The following is a 21,164-nucleotide window of genomic DNA, read 5'->3' on the forward strand; positions in this document are numbered from 1 at the left end:
CTTGAGACTTGATTAAGGGATTTTTTATCCATATTTTACTCCACTTCTGGGATTTTTTAACAGATGCTGGTGGTATTTCTCTTTTGTTAGTTGTTTTTTGACCTTGACCAAAGAATTTTCTTACTTCCCCTTCATTACTGAACTGTAGCTCATAAACATGGTAAAAATATTTGACACTAGATGTTAACCCTTTTCATCTTTAAGTCATCTTTTCTCTCTCTCCTAAACAACATTTTTTATTAACCATACTGACTTTCCAGGCACTATGACATGCAGCTGAATGCCAATATTAAATTAAAAACAACAAAAAAACAACCTTCCCCCCTCCAAACTAGGGAGGCAGTAGACAAGCCTTTTTCACTCAGTGGTAATGTCTGGATCACAGAGAAGTGTTTTAGTTCTTACTTTTAACAGTGAGGTACATGGACTTGCTGACGTCTGCTCCCACATCATTGCTGACCTTGCAGAGGTAGTATCCACTGTCTTCTTCCAACACATGTTTAATCAGCAAGGAGCCATTTGTGAGAAGCTGGATACGACCATTCAATGCAATCGGCTGGAACTGAGGAACCCCGGCACCTGGAACAGGACCCCCACAAAAACAGGATAGTAAGGAAGGAAAGGGTCTCATTTTTTTTTTGTAAATAAGGCAGAATCAATAGCTTCCTATTCTTAGAGGCTTGATTCAGCTAAAATGCAGTTTGTTTCTGGGATCACTAGAACAAATGGTATGGTCCTTGCCAAACCTGAATTCATTAAATGGAAAGAAAAGAAGACTTACTGAACATAATGGTAGAAATAATTTGCCCATTTTGTTAAGGAACAGAGATAAAGGGGCAAAAGAAGTATGAAGTGGAAGTGGAGGAACCAGGAAGGGAGAAAGAGAGAATGAAAGAGATTTATGAACAGCTCATGGGTAAAAAGGCACATTTGTTGTACATTTAGAGGTTGATAAATTATTGACAATTACAACTGAACAGTCACAGAACTATGCATCCCTTATGCATACACCAAATTAATTTCTTATGACTAAGAGGGATGTCTGTTGTAGTAAACATAGAATACTCAAGGGACCTCTAGGACCTTGTTTACTAAACTCTGGGTAACGTCGAAAAACACATCAGGGACTGTGTTGCCTGTTTCCTCCTACAGCTGACTGACTGATGACACATAAAATCTCTGTTCTGCCATGTCTGGGGCCAGTATTCATTCAGACTGATTTAAAAAAAATTAAAAGAAAGAAAAAAAACAAACAGAAAGCTCAAAACACTAATCAAGCATAGGTGCCACATTTCATAATAATTGAAATTCTATAAAAACACAGGAAGCCAAAGGTTTCTGCATCAACTTTAGTTTTCAGGAAAAAAAATCGTAACACAAATTTAAGATTGAAACAACCTTTTAAACTCCATGAATCATACACATGTAGACACACACCCAAACTTCTTAAAATACAGAATTTCGGCAGAAATGGCAGCTCGATGGACACAGCCACATGGAACTGGCATATTTGTTTTCTCTCACATGTTCACAGACGACTGATTTACAAGTGTATTAGGCACCACCTTTTTCCTCCATCCTAGAAGAAGGTTCAGTCATGGGATGAGTCTTCAGTTTCCTCCCATCCCTGCTTGCATAAAGTAGGTACGAAATAGAAATACAGAGAGTGGCCATTTTATCCTTTAATATTGTAGCTGGATGCACTGTTCCTTTCCACCACAGAAAACAAGCGGAGCAATACTCATTCAGTGGAGTTACCAGACATAGTATCTGATGATTCTTGAATTACTGTTGGAACATTAATCATAATCCAAACACAAAAGATCCCAGTCTCTGTGCCAAACGGTTGTGTTAAAGCTACTTTTACTTAGAATAGAGCCACTAGGTGATCTAGGGAATAAGGGAGAGCTTTTATTCAGCTAGCTTATCATAGTAGTATAATGCTTACATTGTCATACTGTCCAGCGGTCCACCACAAGTTCAGGTTCTTCTAGCATTAGGAATTCTCCTAATGTATATTAAGATACAGTTCTTGCAACAGGGATTTTACAACACAGTTTGGCAGCAGGAGAGGGGATTTTTCAGAGAAATCATAAGGGATTCTTCAAGGGAACTCTCTTTTACTGCTTTCTGTACATGAAGTTGATATCTGTCAGCATTAATTACTATATGCAGTTGGCTGAGTCAGCCCAGGAGGAAATACAATGAATAAATACTATGGGGAATGATTTAGTATAAAATAGCAAGCTATAACAACCTATGAATATAACATCTGGAATATTAAAAAAAGACTTGACATGCATAGTAAAATTCTTCTAGTCCTAAAAGAATTTGCTTTGGGGACTGACAGCTACACTGAAAGTTCCCAAGGCTGATACTGTGAACTTAGAAATATTAGAGATAATGTTTTCAGAAAAATCAGCTGCAAAAATTATCTGATTTTTCAGCTATTTTAGTCACATGCATAGCACCCCTCCTCTTTATTTATTTATTTTTTACTTTTTTACTTTAACTCTTTAGTCATTTTCTGTCATTTAGTAGGAAGGCATAATTATGTTTCACTAATTTTACCTGTCTGCAATAGAGGGGCCAAACAGTCTAATACAAACACTCACTTTTATTTCTCCACACAAAAAAGTTTTGGGACAATTTAGTGTTCAAAGAAAGGAAAGGACCACTTGTCCTGTGCATAGGCAGGATTTTGCCTATCCTATGGATAGTTCTACGGATGGGCAAAATGTGGCACAAAAGTTTGCAAAGGCATCTTATTCCTTATGCGCACCTTTTCTGATATTACAGCCAAAGTCCTTCTGGAGCAGTGACAGCCACTAATCACCAGCAACTGCATGGAGGATTCTGTGAGGTGACTACATGCTCATAAAAGACTAAAACAACACATTCTTACTGATTAGGGGGTCTCTGTATTGATCTGTGTCATTATTTTTCAGAGACAACATGTCTGTTACGCGTCTATCCCAATGCACAAGAAAGCAGACTCTCCTTTTCCTCTTTTTCACTAACATTAAAAGCCTAACTGCCTTGCAGGTGTACAGATGCCCTTTCCACTCTGTTGTGGCATCTACAAATGAGATAGGACCTAATTGCTCCACTCCTGCTGACCTAACCGCAATAATTATTTCAGAATTTGGTACAAACCTGGCCCCTAAAGCAATTACACAATGTGTCTCCTTAAGGCAAGATGGACCATATAGCGCACAGATATGTACAGCATTTTAGTTAGACTAGCTATCGAAACTGAAGGCATGCATTAGCAAAATGCAGAGACAGAATAAAAATACTGACCTTTTTCACCTAGAGTTATTTTGACCGAAAACTGAAAGTGCAATTTGACAGCTTTGCCTATATCAAGTGCCTAAAACTTTCTCTGACTTACAAACCTCAGAGCTGTTAAGAAAAAACCTTTAAAAAATGCCACTTGAGAGCAAAGTATCCCTGAAATCAAACCACTGTCCTTTTCTCCTTTACTAACGTGGGCTGCTTGTCTCATCACGGTTAACTACAACTCAGCTAGCCTGACTTGGCCTCTTCCTTCAACACGCAAACAGAATAAAATAGAACTGCTTCTTTGTGACCTACATTCGCAATTAAAATCCCATGTACCACTGAGATCAATGGGATGTGGAGTGCTGCACCCTTCTTGCCACAAAACAGAATGTATCAATGAAAGCAATAATAGCCTTTAAAACGAACATTTCTCTTCCCCTCTCTTTTTCTCCAAACGTAACTTAGACTTATCCTAAGGAAACTGAAAATGACATGAAGCATTAGATAAGGATTTATTCTCAACAGCACCTGTTTTTGTGCTTGTCCGTATGTCATTTGGGGCACATTTAAAGATCTCTAAAGAGCTGACTCATGTGCACAGGATAAAGAGTTCGGAGAGTTTGGTTTTTTTTTGATAACACCAGCTAGAAGATAACTGGCTAGAAGACACAATCTAGCAACCAGCATATTTTAATTACAAAGCTGTCAATTTCATATGGTTAGTTAGGGTCTAGTGGGGCCAGTTTTAATGCTCTGTTACATGAGAAGAAAATGTTAAAACATTATGTAAAGTGCATACTGAATTACTGCTTATGCTAATGCTACCTGACCTTTCTTCTTTGCTGAAAAGATATGATTGGCCATGTTATCATGGATTTTGAAGGAAAAAAAGGCAGCCAACTGCTACCAGTGAACCTTGTTCTAAGGTTGTCTCAATTAAAGCAGCATTTCTTTTCTCTCAGGCTTACATTTCATCACTAGTCCCACTGAGAGCATATCTAGCACACACACACATGCGCGCGCACACACACACACACATGCGCGCGCACACACACACACACACATTCACAACTCCAGGAAGCATACTAAGCTAAACCAAAGTTCATCTAGCTCAGCCTTGTACCTGTCGCAGTGGCCAATACCACACGCTAGGGAGAAACTATAGAAGAACAGTGGAAACATAACTGATATATCCCTTGCTGTATGCTGCTAGCTTCTGACAACCTGAAATTTTAACCAGTAACTTACTGGTACGTAAGCTATTACTAAACCACAATTAATCCCTCCCCAGTGATCACAGGAGGAACCATACCTTTTGAATACTTCCAGACAATGGTAGGAACAGGATAACCCTCGGCAGAGCAGTTGAGAATTACAGCTTTTCCGTATATGCCATCCTGGTCACTCGGCTGAACCACAAATCTAGGGGGTACTGCGGGAGGAAGAAGATGAAGCCGTGAGAATTTGTGCAGCTGATCAGATAGTTCAAAATGGCAGAACAATCAAAGGGAAAATAAGAAGGCATGACATTTCATAATCAAAAGAAAAACTGAAAACAACTTTTTAAGGATGCAATCATATTGTGAAGATGATTTTATGTGATTTTTTAACTTACTGTGCACAAACTTTATGTATATCTTACCAGGGACAATAAAAGCACTGGTCTTGACGGGATATAAAAATAAGGTAATAGAAATCTCTCCATGGGAGAGGTTACAAAATAGATTGAAAAATAAACAAAACTGTCATGGTCAGAAAAGAAATTCCTGCTTACAAAGTGAAAGGATTAACAGGTGTCTAAGAACGTCTAAATATTTCTGTGTTTCTTTGTTTTTTGTAACAGTGAGCATATATACTAGCAGGTTACAGAAAAAGGAGATTTAAAAAAAGATATGTACCCTATATAACCTTAAAATAACCACAGTTCTTAATTGGATCATTTCATATTTAAACAATGGTGTCTGAACCATATTCTGACAGGATTTATCATTCCAAATACAGCCATGGAAAGTTTCAACACATTTTGTTAGTATCAGAGGTCTTACTGGAAACAGATGTATGTGCAACAATACATATATATTAATAGAGTTATTCCAAGGCATCATAAAACAACTGCAGAGACTCTTCCAGATACATGCAAGTACATATATAAAACAAAAGCTGTACATGTAAAGCTGTACATGTTCCAAATACAAATACACAGCAAAGAAAACAACTTCTTGTGACAATACTAGACCAACAGTTGACAACAAAGGACAGATACTAAAAGTCAACAATAAAACCTGTAGATTTGACAGAAGTTCAAATGAAAAGCTGAAAACCGTGAAGACCTTTCAAAGAGCCACAAAAATTACAAAAAATAAGAAGGGTGCTTAACAAGGTTATGGCCTTATCAAAAAGTCCATTAAAGTCAGAGGTTTTCATCAATCTCCTGTGCTTTGGTTCACAGCTTGAATAAGTAAACACTTGAAAAAAAGAATTATTTGTGCCCTCAGTCCATAAACTCTTCTTTTTGTGGTTTCTTAGAGTGCTACATAGAAAACGTAGTAAGGTGACCAAGCTTCTGAAAGACTTTTTCCCCCCCTCAAGCTCAGTACGGTAAGAAGCTCAGATTTAACACAGTAAGGAGAGATACTAACAGGTCCTTCCTTTCCTTGGTCCACTGCAGCATATGCACACTGGGACACATGCATGTTCATGGATTCACAACTTCCTGTTTGACCGAACTGGAAAGTCTGTGCTGAATTTGTCTGCAGGTACAGATGCTGAAAGTCGGAGCCTTCAAGAACAGAGGGCCCAGAGAACCCTCCCCGCTCTGATGCAACCCTTCGTCCCAAGTGCCCATCCAGCCTCATCATCTACCTCTCAAGGAGTGCCAGAAATGAGAAAAGGAAGCATGAGAGAGGGCTGTAACACAAGGAAACATAAGGCAGCATAGAAAGGGATCATCAGTACTGAGATGGACTATTCTATTTTCCCTAGGATATGAAACAGCTCTTAGGGAGTACAGTACTATGTATATACCTGAAACTTCAGCTGTCAATGATGGGAACAGCCAAGGACTGCTCAAAGCTGGAGATACCTAAAGAAATTTGCTCCCACTGCAGAGAACCCTCCTCACAATGGCTTGAGCCTTCTTTCCTCTGCCTCCATAATCCAGTGCTCCCCTACCACCTTTTTCTTTCCACCTTCACAGCTACAACTAACTTTTAGAAGATGAGTCAGCAGTAACTGGAACAACCTTATAGTGAGCAAATGATCTCTTTAACTGGACCTTTTGCTCATTCAACTCTAAAGCTATAATGTAAAGCTGTTTATTAACTAAATGCATACTGAGAAGTTTTACTTCTGTTTGGAACATGGTTACAAGTAACACAGGGAACCATCAGCAAGGGAGGAAAGTGCCACTTTTGCTCTAGGAGAGATCTTGCTTCTCCTCCTTCTGTAATGGACACCTTTACTATATTTATTGCTGTCAAACTTTTCAGCTTTCTAAACGAATGCCACACTGACAAGTTTAGATCATATGTTGTGTTAATTCATGATAGGTATGCCCCAAACACTCAACCCTGGCAACAGCAGTCTTGGGCAACTATACACCCTGTTCTAATTATCTACACATTGGAAACATTTACTTCATTAGTTCAGTTCCAACTGTTCTATGTTCATTTTGTCACCAGATGCAAAAGAAGTCCTAAATACTTATTTTCCAAAACAGGCGAAAAATATAAGTAGTTGCACAGACATGTTTGATTTCCTACCACTCACAGTTCATGAGCTTGTTTCACCTGGAGAACTGTAAATAAATTTATCTTCACATCTTCCAACAAATCAATTATGAGCTGCTTAGCTTCTAAAGAGAATAGACCAAAAAAAAAAAAAAAAAAAAAAAGCCCAAATTATGGGAAAAAACACTGTCATTAAAAGATATTATCTAAATAAAAATATTTGAGTTTACGGTCTACGGGAAGTTCAGAGAGACAACACATGCTCAGAGGAGGACAGATATGAGAACGGACATGTTTTTGCTAAGGAACAGAAAGTGCATTAGCACTAGCAAGAACTGTCCTACTGGGTCAGACCGATTGTCCATCTAGCCCAGTATGCTGGCTCTGGCCATGGCAAAGGACATAGTAGTTACAGAGAAGGTGTGGGGCTGGCCCCTTTCTGCAAGCCCGTTTCCTTCACACTCTCACAGCTTTTGCATGAGGTGAACCCTAAGAAACACGCCTGATCAGGATGCATTGAAAGACCTCTTGTTTACTGATTCACCTCATCACCTTTTAAACCTGCTGATGCAGACTACCTTCAAAACCTCCTTGGGCAGCAAGCTCCAGAAGTTCACTACCTTCTGTGCAAAGAAGAATTCTCTTTTATGTGTTTTAACAAGCCCTCTCATTAGGTTAATTGTGTGCCTCCCAGTTCCCGTAATGTGGGATTTGGTGAAGAACTGCTCCATGCTCATCTTATCCACCACCTTCTTGATACTACAAATCATACTACACACCTCGGTGTTGTCTAGGAGTGAATGCAAATATGCAATATTCAGACAGAAAGTTACAGAGATTAGATTATAGCCAGCGGATAATGGCTCAATCCAACAGTAGAAGGGTATTCAGAAACTAAAATTCTAGGCAATATATGCAGTTTCTTCACCTGGGATTATGCAAAGGAAAGATTACTGTATCATCCACATACTGATAATGTAATTATAAAGATACGACTTCATAAAATTGCTCAAGTTGAATAAAAATCTAGCCTCCCCTGAAACTGGAAGGACCCATGCTTTTACCCATCTCCTCTATCCTGAATAATTCACCTCAGTTGTACTGGTCTTACAAATGATGCAATGAAATGATTGATAATTACTGGGCTCCTTTGCCACTGAAAAGCATGAAGAGTATAATGTCTCTTATAAATATCTCTTACAGTACAAAAGTTTTGTAATTTATTTGTTTAATTTCCTTTCTCTTTTATAACATTTTCTTTAGATTCTCCAGAATTCTCTTAGAATCTCTTTTTATATTGCTCTAGATGATACTAACAAGAACATTAACAAGAACTGATGATTTTCCAGGAAATAATTTGCCACTGTTGTATCAATGGGCAGGCATATGTAGAAAGTTCTGGATAAGTTAGGCAAGATTGCCCATTATGTAATAAAAGCAAGCAACCTTTCAAATACTATTTGCATTTAAGTTATCTATAAAAATAACACATTTATCCAATCCCTTTAGACACACACAAAAAAAAACCCATATGGTTGTCATGTATAAACTTTGTTTGACCCTTTCTAGGGAAACATCTCCTTCTATGTCTTTTATGCAGACAGTATATATATCCTTGATGCATTGTGCCCTGATCGCTGACAAGCTCTGAACTGGGCTTTGTATCGTATCGATTTCACTGTATTTTCAGTATATGTAAAACACATGGTTTAGGCTCAGATATTCTTGGCCATGATTTTTCCTGCTTAGGCAATGACCAGTTCAGTGGTTCTATACACAAAAATAATTTTCTATCCCAGTTAAGACCACTGGCCCTTTCCAGTCCAGTGTCCTTCCTCAGACAACAATATTTCATGAATGTGATACTTAAAAAGACACAGGGGAGTCAGGAATCAGCAAATAGCTGGCTAAGTGTGTATAAGATGTGGTGTGCAAGGGAAATATATGAAACCTTCAATAATCACTTGATGGTTTGGGGCATGATATGTGATCATTCAGGTTGGGAAACAGTGGAATCATTTTCTAAAGTGGTTTGAAAATCTTCAGGTGCTTGTATCTGCTCCTTTAATTTATGGTATTATCATTTTTTAATCATTGCTCTTATTACAGAATTTGATATCAGAATGGTAACCCTGGAAATTGAATTCACGTCCAGAACAAGTGTATGATTAGCAACCATACAAACATAAACAGAATATGTTCCAACCTTACTTGGCAAAGACTCTGCCCACATGCGGTAACAGAAACAATTTCTATGTTCACTGAGACTTCAGCCTTCCTTTAGGACTACTTATAAAAGTGCCAACTGCTGCTGTGATTTTTGAGAACATGACTTCCTGGCTCTTAGTCTTAAGATTGCCATTAGAAACCAGAAGTGATGCTACAGCAAAACAAAATTACTCATTCAATGATCTTTCAAATGTTTCTATATTGTTGGCTAGGTAAAACCACGTGATTTTTCTTTTTATAGAAATGATTGGAAAGTAAACAGAGGACACCTTTCCTCCACCCCCCCACTTGTAGTTTACTTCTCAGTTTTATTTCAAATGAATGAATTCTTCAGTGCTATATGCTACCATATTTTGGAAGACAATGCAGTTGACTACTCAATCTAGATTTTGATATTTAGATTCAGACTATAAAGCTACATTCACTTTTTCATTATCTTTAAATAATTCATTAGCCCTTAAACAAAATTTGCTTAGTAAGAACTTCTCCAAGTTCATTTGTCTGATGTGCTTAAGTAGAGTTAATGGAGAAGAGAAAGCAATTAGTTTTCCTCCTCTCTCTGTAGCTATAAAGGTGTGGGCCATCCTATGCCCCTTTATAAATGAAACACCCTGAAATAGCTCATGAATATGACTGAACAGTTCTTCTCTTATTATCACCTTTGTTTCAGTAGCACAGTCCCTTGAGCCTATAAAGGAGGGCATTTAAAATTGCTTTAACAGTAAGTTTCTTTCAGGCTCTCTCATTTAATGCAGCCCACGGATCTGCGATGAGAAATGAGCTGTTGAATTGTTTAGTTTAACAGCAATAAGTTGACAGATGCAAACTATTTAATGGTTGAACTCAAAGGACCTAAAAAAGGTATTTTCTCTCAATATTATGACTAGCAGTCTCAGGCTTTCATGAAGGGAAAACAAAGGATGAGGGAAATCAGAATAGGGTGCTGAAGATAACATGAATGCCACGGTGACATTTTAAAGGATAGAAAATGCTTTTATTATCTAGTTCTGTGAAACAATCCTGAGAAGAGGAGAAAAGATGAGAAAAGATGAGTTGGTAGCCTAACAAGATGCCCCTTACCAGTGTCATCACTGTTGACAACAATGGACTTTACAAGATATTATTAAAATTAATTCGTAAGTGCATTCTAATGTTCCCTAATTTAATTTTGTTTTACGTAAATCCAAGAATCCTTTCTGACTCTGTTTCAGGCCAGAGACCAGATGACAAATTCAAACATTCCTTGCCGGTCTTAAAATCTCTGGAAGTGCCTCTGGCTCCCAAGTATAGTGATTAGTACATTACACTAGAGAGTAATTCTGAAGGCTCCTAACACGAGCTCCTCTGGTGGGCTACTGGAGTGAGTTAAGAAATAATCTATGACATTGGCCCAGAATACAATGTTTCATTTTTACATGGAATATTTGTACTTTACATTTAGATCATACTGTCAAAATGATGGAAGAAATTTAATCAGCCAAAGCAACCACTGATGTATTAATGAATGAGATCATTAAAGACTGTACTTTAGCAGAGATGAATAGTTATTAAATTTGGTCATTGGACCTAAGGGGTCGATTTAGCTGGTTTAGTGAAACCATTTGCTATGCAGTTCAAGAAAAAAAGATGTACTTTTAGAAAATGAGAAAGTGCCCAGTGGTTTGTGTTGATCAGGTTTGCCTAATGAGAACGTTAAATAGGAAGCAAATCATTCAAGAATAACCTTCAAAGCCAGAGTGTAAACACCAGCAAAGAAAGTAAATGGGTTTTGACACCAACTGTGACCATAAACCTTTTCCCCCCACTTTTCTATCACAGACTGCATTTACTGCATCACACCACCACCACAACCAGACGCCAGAGAGCAGAGAAGAGAGATACTTCCTGGAAGATTCAAGGCTCGGGGGCTCTTCATTGGGTACTTAACTATCTAACGATATAAGACATACCTGGCAAGCACAAAACGAAAACACATTTACACTAAATGCATTAAGGGGGGTTATTAGGTATTTAAAGACCTTATCTCAATTTAAACACATGATGTGTTCACTAAAAGGAATTTTAAAATCATGATTTATGCACCCACTGTTATCTTTGAATTCTCTGTTCTCATAGTGTCTGAGAATTTTGAACTCATAATACATTCATGAGCTTTTTCCTTTTGGTTACCAATTAAAATCTTTTTCACCACTCTTTATTTCATAATTATTTCATTCCAATCTTAGGAAACTCTATCAAAATGAATAATACATGATAAAGTGTCTATAGATTTTTAATCACTCTTTAGAAGACAGCCTTAATTAATAAAGCTTTAATTAATTCCATACGGTGATATAAGGATTTGATATAAGGATTTGACAGAAAAGATATTCTACAGTTTTCATTACAGGATCCTATTCTTTCCTTTCTGTTAAAGACATTGCTAGCGTGTTTCCTTAACAGAAAGGATGCCTATCTAATCGTGAGTGCAACAAGAAATAAAATAATCAAAATAATAACAATTTATGGGTTTTTGAGAAACCTCTCTCTCTCTCTCTCTCTTTTTTTTTTTTTTTTTTTTTTTTTTTTATGCATTTCCAGAGGAACTGCAAGGAGCCAGTGCAGCACAAGCTTCCAAAGTGAAAGCTCCGTTTTCACTCACCTGGAATGCCTACCTGCAGTCCCTGGATGCAGTAAAGAGAGGATGGCCTTCTCCTTAAGTAATGACCTCTTTTAAAAGATATTCCATAAACATTAGGACTAACCAAGCCTCTTTTTCTGTGGATTTGTATTTCATGGCTGAGTACAAACTCCAGTTGGAGCATTTCTTGTGTTTGCAGAAAGGTTCACCAGAGTAGATTCTCTGGTGTCTAGCATGCTGTTTTCTGTTGTTTCTAAACAGTCTACTCTTTTTGTTAACTTTTTCGGCTTTCGGTTCCACTTGAGGCATTTTCACCTCTTCAGATTTATCTGAATTGGCCAGTAAGTGGTGGAGAAGAGAAGTACTAGCAGACCTATGTCTAGGGCATGTGACTACAAAGTCTCATCTCCAGCTCCTTACCAAGAAACCTATGACAGGAAAACCACCAGAACTGGGACTGCTCTGAGAGCTTCCTACCCAGGGCTGTGCAACTCCTCAGAAGCTTTCTGCTCTCATTTTCTTTCTCTCAGCAGGCCCTTTCCATCTCCTGTGCGATGTTCCTCTGTGAGGAAGCTCTGTGGAAGCAGGTCATCTTCCTTTGCTACATCAGGCAAATTCCAGCATTGCTTGCCAGGTATTTTTAGGACTCCTTATTACCATTTGGTTGCTTTTATACAGCCCAAATTAACAGGAACAACAGTGAGGATGTACTGTAATGTGCCTACAAATTTTAAGAGACCAGTGTTTGTTTTTCTTTTGCCATTTTATACTCCTTATTTTGGAAACATGATAGTCTTCATTATTTTTAAATCTACTTTTAAAAAGGAAACAGTATAAATAGAAAAAAAGGAACTTCGTGGGGAACAGTCATATTTGCTTTACTTTCCTCTCTCACTCACTGTCTATTGTCATATCAAAACCCACACACTTCATATAAGACATTCCCAGAACCCATTCCCTGACATTTAGAAAAGCCAATGTTTACATTTAGAGCACACTGCTGAGAAACCATCACACAATGTGGATTAGAAACAAGAGGAACTTAAGCACCATTTAGTCTCCCTTCATTTAGAGGAAAACTCCTTAGCTGACTTAGAAAAATACTGTATTTCAGTTATATGGCATTCATAATAGGAACTGGTGAGGAGGAATCAGAAAGCTCAGAGAAGAAACAGAGAGCAGGAAATCTGCTCTTTACTTAAATGAGGTCATGTTGGATGCAGATTAGCAGTGACCAAAAGTAGCCCTCTAATAGCTGTCTTCTGACCTATGTGGAATGAGATATTTGAAGCAGTTCAATGTGAGGGGAAGAGATCAGTTCCACGTTGGGCAGAAAATTCAGGTCTAATATCAGATTTTATTTCCCCCCTCCCCTCGAGGGAGAGCTATTATCCCAGATGCAGAACGAAAACTGATTAAGTTATTACCATTTAAATTGACAGAGATAAGAGAGGAGAGGAGCTTAAAGAAGGCTGCTGCAGAGCAATAGTCATGGCAGGAGGGTAAGTATGAGGGGGGAAAATGAAGTAGCCCTCATAGCCTTGTAAAACTTCGCAGCACTAGGACTCCAGAAAGCTTTTCCTGGCCTCAGGGGAAGTAGTGTGAGAAGCTACCCTCTATCAGGCCCATGGGCTTTCTAAGGACTCACTCTAGGCATGCACATTCAACAGCAGTCACCCCTCCACCAACTGGGGCAGGGCTTTCAGCAGGAAGGGCAATTAGGGCAGCAAGGCACCTGGGGAAATCAGCCTTCGGCATCAGCAGCATGAAAGTGTCAGCTAGAGCAAGCTCCCTGAAAGCCCTCGCTTGGAAGGGGAGATAAGGGAGAAGGCAGAAAAAAGTGCAGGGGAAACCACGTTAAGGCCAAATAGTGGCAGGAGGAGAGCAAGGGGAAGGGCCTGCCTGTTGCAGGTAGGCTGACTAACCCCAGCAAGGCTCACCCCTATCAGTGGGGCACAGAGCAGAAATACCTGCACTTGGGCTCACACAAGCTTTTATCACCTCATGGTTCTTGGTCCTGAAAACAGGATAGCCAATGTCTGCAGCGGAAGAGTTTTCAGTGATACAACCTGTGTCAACTTCTTATTTTGAAGATCACCCTACCATCTATGTTTTGATGAAATGCCTACAGGAACTCATGCAGAGTTGCTAAAATGATTCTTTCCCATCACTTGCAAAACTTTGCAGCACTGAGTACAACTGCAAATCAGGTAGTAACTCGGCTGTATTAGGTGGGGCATCTCTGCACAGGGCAGACATATTCAGTGTATTTTCTGCTATGACAGGAGGTTCCCTTGCCCAGGAAAAGAGAAGGTGAGGAAATTCTTCTTTTACTATTAGAATGATCAATAGGGTTAAAAGCCAACAGAATGGTGTAGGAAAAAATAATTAAGCACATGCAGTTAGTTAAACTACTTCACTTAAGAATTACTGGATAGGTGGGGAAAGTAATAAATGTCTATACTGAGTAATGCTTAAAAAGCAGTTAAAAGTAGTGAAAAATTAAAAACAATCATTAAAGTAATATTCATATCAAAACTAGTGAAAAAGCAATAGGCCCATTTGCAGCTGAGTTGTGGGAATACCAGCATAATGAAAGTCAGCATACAAATTCTGTAAGTGCAAAACTAGGAATATTTCATTAACGATGGTCCTAGGACAATGTGCAGATTTGACCTAAAAGGATTCAGAATGTTTTGCCTCAAACGAGTTTTTGAAAAAAGACCTGGCAGAGGTGGCAAAAAGCCCTAAGTGGTTTTAAGAATTATCTTGGTAAACTTATGGAAGGGTATATAAGATGTAGTGGTCTGCAACAGCCACAAATAACTAGGGTGCCTTGCAGTATTATATCTCCAGTATGCTCCCTCTTTCTCTGAGCAGTCTAATGGCTTGGTAGCAAAAAGGAGATGGTGGGGAGGGAAGAGTATTGCAATCTTATTTAAAACACTTTGAAAAATTTTCAGAAGAAAGAATTTTTTTGGTAAAGTTTTTCACAATAATTTTGAACATACATCCCAAGGCATAAATAATCCCATGATGATCCTAGGGAAGAGTCTTGGCTAAGGTGTGATTGAAAAGGCAAAAGCTAATGGAGATGAGGTATCTCTCTAACAGGTCTTGTCCACATAAAATGTTTCCTTATGGAAAGTCTATATTCAAATCTGTTTCAAGGCAAAATGTGATGAACTAAGCATGAGCAAATGAATCATGCTAATTGAGTAAAAAACAAATTAAAAAACAACAACAAAAGAACAGGAGAGTATCTTTTTCCTATGAAGAAAACATCAGTGCGTTCTTTTTTGCTGATATTATATGAGAGGATGTTCTAAATTAAAAACAGGGATAATCAAACTAGAACAGTAACAGAGAGGAATTTGATACCATTTGTAAGAGACCATTAAGGACATGCGAGTTGTTAATGTCTCAAACATCGTCACAAGACAAATTTCAGCAAACAACTTCTGCATGGCAATGACAAACCATAAAGGAAACGTGCAAAAAACCACAGCACGGGCTGCCCCCGCCCGGGAGAAGCTTCTGGAACCTGGCAGCAGCAGCACAGCACAGGACGGTGTGTGTGGGGGGGTGCCGTAGGGCGCACAGTCTCGCTTTCTGATTGGCCCTGACATCGCAACGGTGGGGGCGGAGACCAGCAGAGACCCCGAGAAGCCCCTAGACCGTTTCTGGAAGGTTCCAGGAGGGTGCACTGCACATGACAGCTAACTTGCATAAGAAGCGAGGAAGCGCTCTCACAGAAGCAGGGCAAGAGCCTATAAAAACCGCAGACTTCGTGACGCACGCGTGCACACCACTGAAGGATTGCCATGCCCATCATCGAAACCAGGGGATCCAAGGGTGGTGGCTATCTCTTCCTCTATCTTTCACCCCTCTTCTCTGTTTCTTCTCATAAACATTTCAATAGAACCCATTGCCGACCATTTACACTTTCCAGGTTCAGGTAATGTTGTTTCTAAGTTCATGTTAATGAATAAAGCAAGTAACGGATCATTTGGTTTCACCTTAATTTAGCCCAAGGGAATCACAAAACTTGGATCTCTATCACCCTGGGTTGTACCACCATTTCAAAGGCTTGATCCCAAAGGATGAGTGAGCTTGTACCTCACAAAATTTTCCAGAAAGTAAGTCCTGTGGCTCCCTCACCTGCCCTGTGCATTCCAGGTTGTTATGTTCAAGGTTCACTACTTTCAGATAGAAAAGTCTTATTGGTTTCTGTGCTCTCTCGTTCTGTGTGTTCTTCGAGAGGGATTAACATGTTTTCTGGTATTTTATACTTCCCATCAAACAGATGTCATTAGAAAATACTGATGAATTCTGCTCAGTTGGTGCCCTTCAAACTAATTACATCTACTTACCTCTCACAATTAATTGGCTTTGGTGCTCCACAGCTGCTGCATCATTTCTAGCTATACAGGTATAATTCCCATTGTGCATCAGTGAAAGATTAGAAATCCTTAAGGAGCTGGTGAAGTCAATGTTGTCAATCGTCACCCCAAGACTAGCTGGAATAGGTCTGCCATCCTTCTGCCAGGTGATTGTGATGGGCAAATCCCCAGAGACCACAACGCAGGGAATGAAGACTCGCTGGCCGATGGAGAACCTCGGGAACTCAAAAGGTTGAATAAAAGGAGGAACTGAAACAGAAGAGAAAAAAGGAGTTATTGCAGATACAGACTCATTTCTGCAAATAATGTAATGGAGCAGATATTTAGCATGTGCCATGCTGAATATGCAACAGTAACACCTTTGATAGCTATAGGGAATCTTTTAGCTAAAAATCACATCCCTTACAAATACCTTTCTGGTTATTTTTCTCAGCGACCAGATGCATAAGTGGAGAGGACAAGCAGTGAAATCCCCGGTTTCCAGAGATACCAAATGCCACCGATTCCTGCAAGAATTCAGCACCTCTTAAAAAAAAAAAGCACAAAATGCTAGCTCTTGATTCTTCAGATCTTTTACAAGAGAGATTGCCTGGAGAGTCCAGGAAGAGCTCAGCAGCTTTCAGGATCTGCTCTGAGGGCCTCGCTTAGGATCATAGAATAAATATGGAAGAGTGTTCCAGCCGTGAGACACCTTTGTCTCTGGGACAGGATGAAATAGAGTAAAAGCTTGTAGAACTAGTCCTGAAACTTTTTTCTTAGAGTTTCAAGGCACAATTTTCAAAAAGATTATTCAGAGGTATGAAGTCAAGGGCATACATAGTATTGTGAATATCAAACTTATGGTAAAACTGATTTCTAAGTAGAGGCCCAGTACAAGACATGAACTTCCAAGCTGGTCTCATTCAATTCCTGCTAATGATTTGGAGGACTTTTTCTTTATTTGGCCAATAGTCTCTCTTTTTTTAACTTATTCTGTGGCTTACCCAACACACAGTGGAAAGAAATGCTTTCCATTTCTGCCATAAACAAAAATTCCACTTTTAATAAAACTTTTGAAAACAAAGTGAACAGTAGACTGGTTTCAATAAAAAGTGCAGGAAGTAATGGGGGTGCCTCAATTTCACCCAGTTAGAGCTGGAACATTTACTGACAATGCAGCAGATTGAGAATCATACACCTACCCCAGTTGAAGGAATTTAAATCTTCTCCCCTTCTCAGGGGACTCTAACAACCATGGCATTGATCCAAGATTAGTTTCTATCCATCACTCCTGAAAGGACTATAAAACCAACTTTGCAAGCAATACTCATTTATTAATGTTCATTTTTTCATTTATCAGAAGAGATAAACAAAGGCTAATCAAAAGAGATAACCAGAAGAGGTTATGTACTTCAGAAACAAGAGTGCATTTTTCCATTCTTGCCTATAAGAGCACTTAAATATTGTCTACAGTACGTCTGAACACCGCCAACAGGAAAGATCGAAGGAGATCCATGGCAGAACATTCATATTAGCTTCATATGTTAGTGTATATTAGCTTCAGGAGAAAATGGAGCTGCTGGTTTTATCTGTGTTTCTTTTGACCTCTCTCCCTTTAACAAACCAAAAGTTGGTTGTTCCTCAAAACTGAGTGCCAACAAGCAAAAAGAATTCTTCAAGATGGTTTCAATGTGTGCCAGCCCACTGATTTCCTTAGTGGTATTTTTACTCCCTCACCAGTGTCTTATTTCTGGATTGCAAGGACAGGTATCATGATAGTTAATAAGTCAGTTTAATGCATTTCTTTTTATTGTTGCACATGTTGACTGCTCTTGTATCAGGATTGAGAAAGTTGATCTTTAAGGAAGTAATACCGACCCTTTCCTAAGGGCAAAGGCATTGGTCAAAGGTATAATTTTGTCTACACGCGCATCCCGGAGCGAGAGGGAGAGACAAACCAGGTATGAAGTCCCCTGTTTTCGGAATAGCCATTATGCCATTTTATGAGGAGAATTCACAATGAGCAGCTGTCACAGAAAAGTACCATCAGGCCACAGATATAATGATGCAGGATAGAACAACTCATTCTTGCAGGCTTTCTGGTGCTTCTTTCGAGATTGGCTAGCTGTATACAGTTGTGAAAAGTGCCGCTGCAATCAATTTTTCTCACACTCTGTAATGTCTTTTCCCGACTGCTATCTCTCAAATTGGTAAAATCTGTCTTGTTGCATTTTGAAAGTCTAGTAGATCAGGCATACAGAAAAAAAGAAATTCAGTGTATATTACTGTGTTTATTTGAACTTTGAGCACTGGAAATTAACCACTTTTCCACTTGGGAACTAATGGCACAAAATGAGGCAAAATGTCTGCCAACCTCTTCTAATTATCTTAGTGCAGCTAAGACAGTCACATGAGATATTTTGAATTCTTTGAGTGTCAATAGAAAAAGGCCAAATTTCTCTTAGCATTTATTGACGCACAGTTTATAATGTAAGTGGGAACGAGAAATTTTTAGGAGACTGTGAAAAAGTTTTGACATAACCTTTCCCCTTGATGAATGCATATATCTGCTAAATGCCAAATGGAAGCCACATACTTAATGTGTTGGCTAACACATTTATTCTCAAACCCTTCTCTTAGTCTGAGGCAGCATTACAGAAACATACGCTAAAATTCAGAACAACGTGGCAAATTGCTTCTGTATTTTCTGCCGAGGACGTAAGAGATTTGAAACTAATCATCTAGCGACAAAATGATATAAACAAATCAGACAATATATTGCTCTGAGGATTATCAAATGCATCCTCACTCTCCACCTCCTTGACAAAGAAAACAGGGAGTAATATCAGTAGGTCCTACTGAAGCATTTTTCACAAAATATTGATTTGCAAGGCTGAATTTACCATTTCTAATATTTAAGTAGCAGCCTGCAGAGCACCTCAGAGATTGTCTAAAATACTTACAGACAGCACATTTATCCTCTACTCAGGTTTTTAAGATATGGAGGAAACCAGCATTTATTTTGTACTTCACAAAGTATAATGTATATTCAACCTGAAGCAGCTTGCAGTCCTGACAAGGAGCTTAATTTAAAAAGCAACATGTAATTTAAAATCAGTGCTTTAAAAAAGTCAATAGTCTACCAATAACTTGAAGGTGTCGAAAAATGTTTTTGAGCTACAATATTTAGCAGTTTGTGCTGCTAAAGACAGTTCCCAGTGACCTAACATAGCAGGTAAATTATCTCCCTGTTAGCCCAGAGAAAAGAAGGGAACAACTACCAAAAATCACTTATTAAAAACTTAGGAACAGAGTAAAACAAAGCTGAAATCAAGCTAATCATTTATGAAATGCAAAAATTTCCACATATATTTCTGAAGTTCAAAGTTGACATATTCCCAACAGAAGAAAATAGCAAGCTTGACTGACTAACATGGGTTTTTTTGGTCCAGCAATGGTACAGCTTTAGCTTACAGCACTAAAAGAGTAAGAGAGATGTATACTGCTATAAAACTGATAGAAAGGTTATAATAGGACAGATGTAGTCAAAATCTGCTTTAAATACTTCAATATGTATTACAGTATTTTCCTTCTCTAGAAACAGCTTTGGTTTGATCAGACTTCAGAGCTCATATTTATTTTTTGTTATGTTATGCTATTTTATACATAAAATATTACATGTCATATATATAGAGAAAGGGCGTAAGTGTGTATGCATGCATGCGTGCATACATGGAAGGGATGTTTCTCCCTCTACCCACAATGGGCTAGACAGTGAAAATCTCTGCTCTATGCTGTAAAATACAATGGCTTGGGAATGCTTGATCGATGAGTGCTTCTTGAATTAAGTGTCTCTTTAAGAAGAGGATCATGGGCCAGTCTCATTAGTGCTAATGTAGGAAGACTTAAATTATGTTTTCTTGCCCTAGCAAGGTCTTCTGTACCTCTGGGAGATTATTGTAAAGGAGGACAAGGAGGGCTTCCACACTGCTCTCATTAGCAGAGGAACATCTTTAATTTCTTGCCCTCTGTTCCATGGGAGTTACATTGGAAGAAACTGCTGAGGCGATTCACTAAAACAGCATTGTGCAGGTACCTTGTCTTCTTCAGCAGCTCTGTGAACACAAAACAATGCTGCTCTCCTGTGGCTCCCCTAGTAAAATGAAAGTTTTCCCCTTTTTTTCTCATTGGACACTGTGGATTTTCCTGCAATGACGCTGTTGCAGGAACTGTGCCAACATTGTAAAATACTTTTAGCAAGGAATACATAAAGTCCATAACCAGTGAAGAATTTTGTAGGTACCAAGGAATTGTTGCCATGCTTGCACAACACAGATCCATTGGCTTACACAGAGTAATAACTACCAAACTACGTAGCCTCTTGAAGAAGCCGAGTGACACCAGGTTTCATGTACTGAGAGTGAAATGGCCAAAACTATTTTGTCTTTGCACAGACCCTAGCCACAAGCTAGCGATTTGTGCATTTTCTGATCCATCTATTGATTGTTTCTCCTAAACAGTTCCACTACTTTGGATGATGGTCTGAACAATTCCACATAGCCACTGAAGCACTCACTTTTTCTGCTTCTTTCTTCTCTGTATTGAGCCTTATCACTAGGGCATGTCATTCATTGAACTATCCATTAATGACATTTACTAGTCTGAGCCACAGGCCCTGCTGCCTTGTTGTGTGCTAATGCATCCCGTCCTGAAAAGAGAATACTGTTATATTCTTCAGACTTTTCTAAGTGCATGAATTGAAAAGAAAAGAAACAAACTAATCGCTGTAATGCCTCTGCTGCCGCAGAACATTTCCATCTACTTGTAAGCTCATTAGTTGCCAAAATAAAGCTTATACTCAAAGAATTTTGAAGTCTCATGACAACAAGCAATGGTATTTTATTAGTAATTCTGCCACTG

At 38.7% G+C, this 21,164-nt stretch overlaps 1 protein-coding gene across 1 annotated transcript in view; it reads right to left on the reverse strand.

Moving 5' to 3' along the window:
• The window catches only part of DSCAM (DS cell adhesion molecule), a 389,570-nt gene that overhangs the window by 144,976 nt on the left and 223,430 nt on the right, over window positions 1-21,164 (reverse strand). Inside the window, exons 7-9 of the mRNA XM_064525230.1 lie at window positions 16,236-16,514; window positions 4,598-4,717; window positions 406-579 (exon numbers count right to left, since the gene is read on the reverse strand). Of these exons, the coding sequence (XP_064381300.1) occupies window positions 406-579; window positions 4,598-4,717; window positions 16,236-16,514 (573 nt within the window). The remainder of the gene's footprint in view (window positions 1-405; window positions 580-4,597; window positions 4,718-16,235; window positions 16,515-21,164) is intronic.

Source organism: Dromaius novaehollandiae, chromosome 1, assembly GCF_036370855.1.
Source record: "Dromaius novaehollandiae isolate bDroNov1 chromosome 1, bDroNov1.hap1, whole genome shotgun sequence".
Classification (NCBI taxonomy): Eukaryota; Metazoa; Chordata; class Aves; order Casuariiformes; family Dromaiidae; genus Dromaius; species Dromaius novaehollandiae.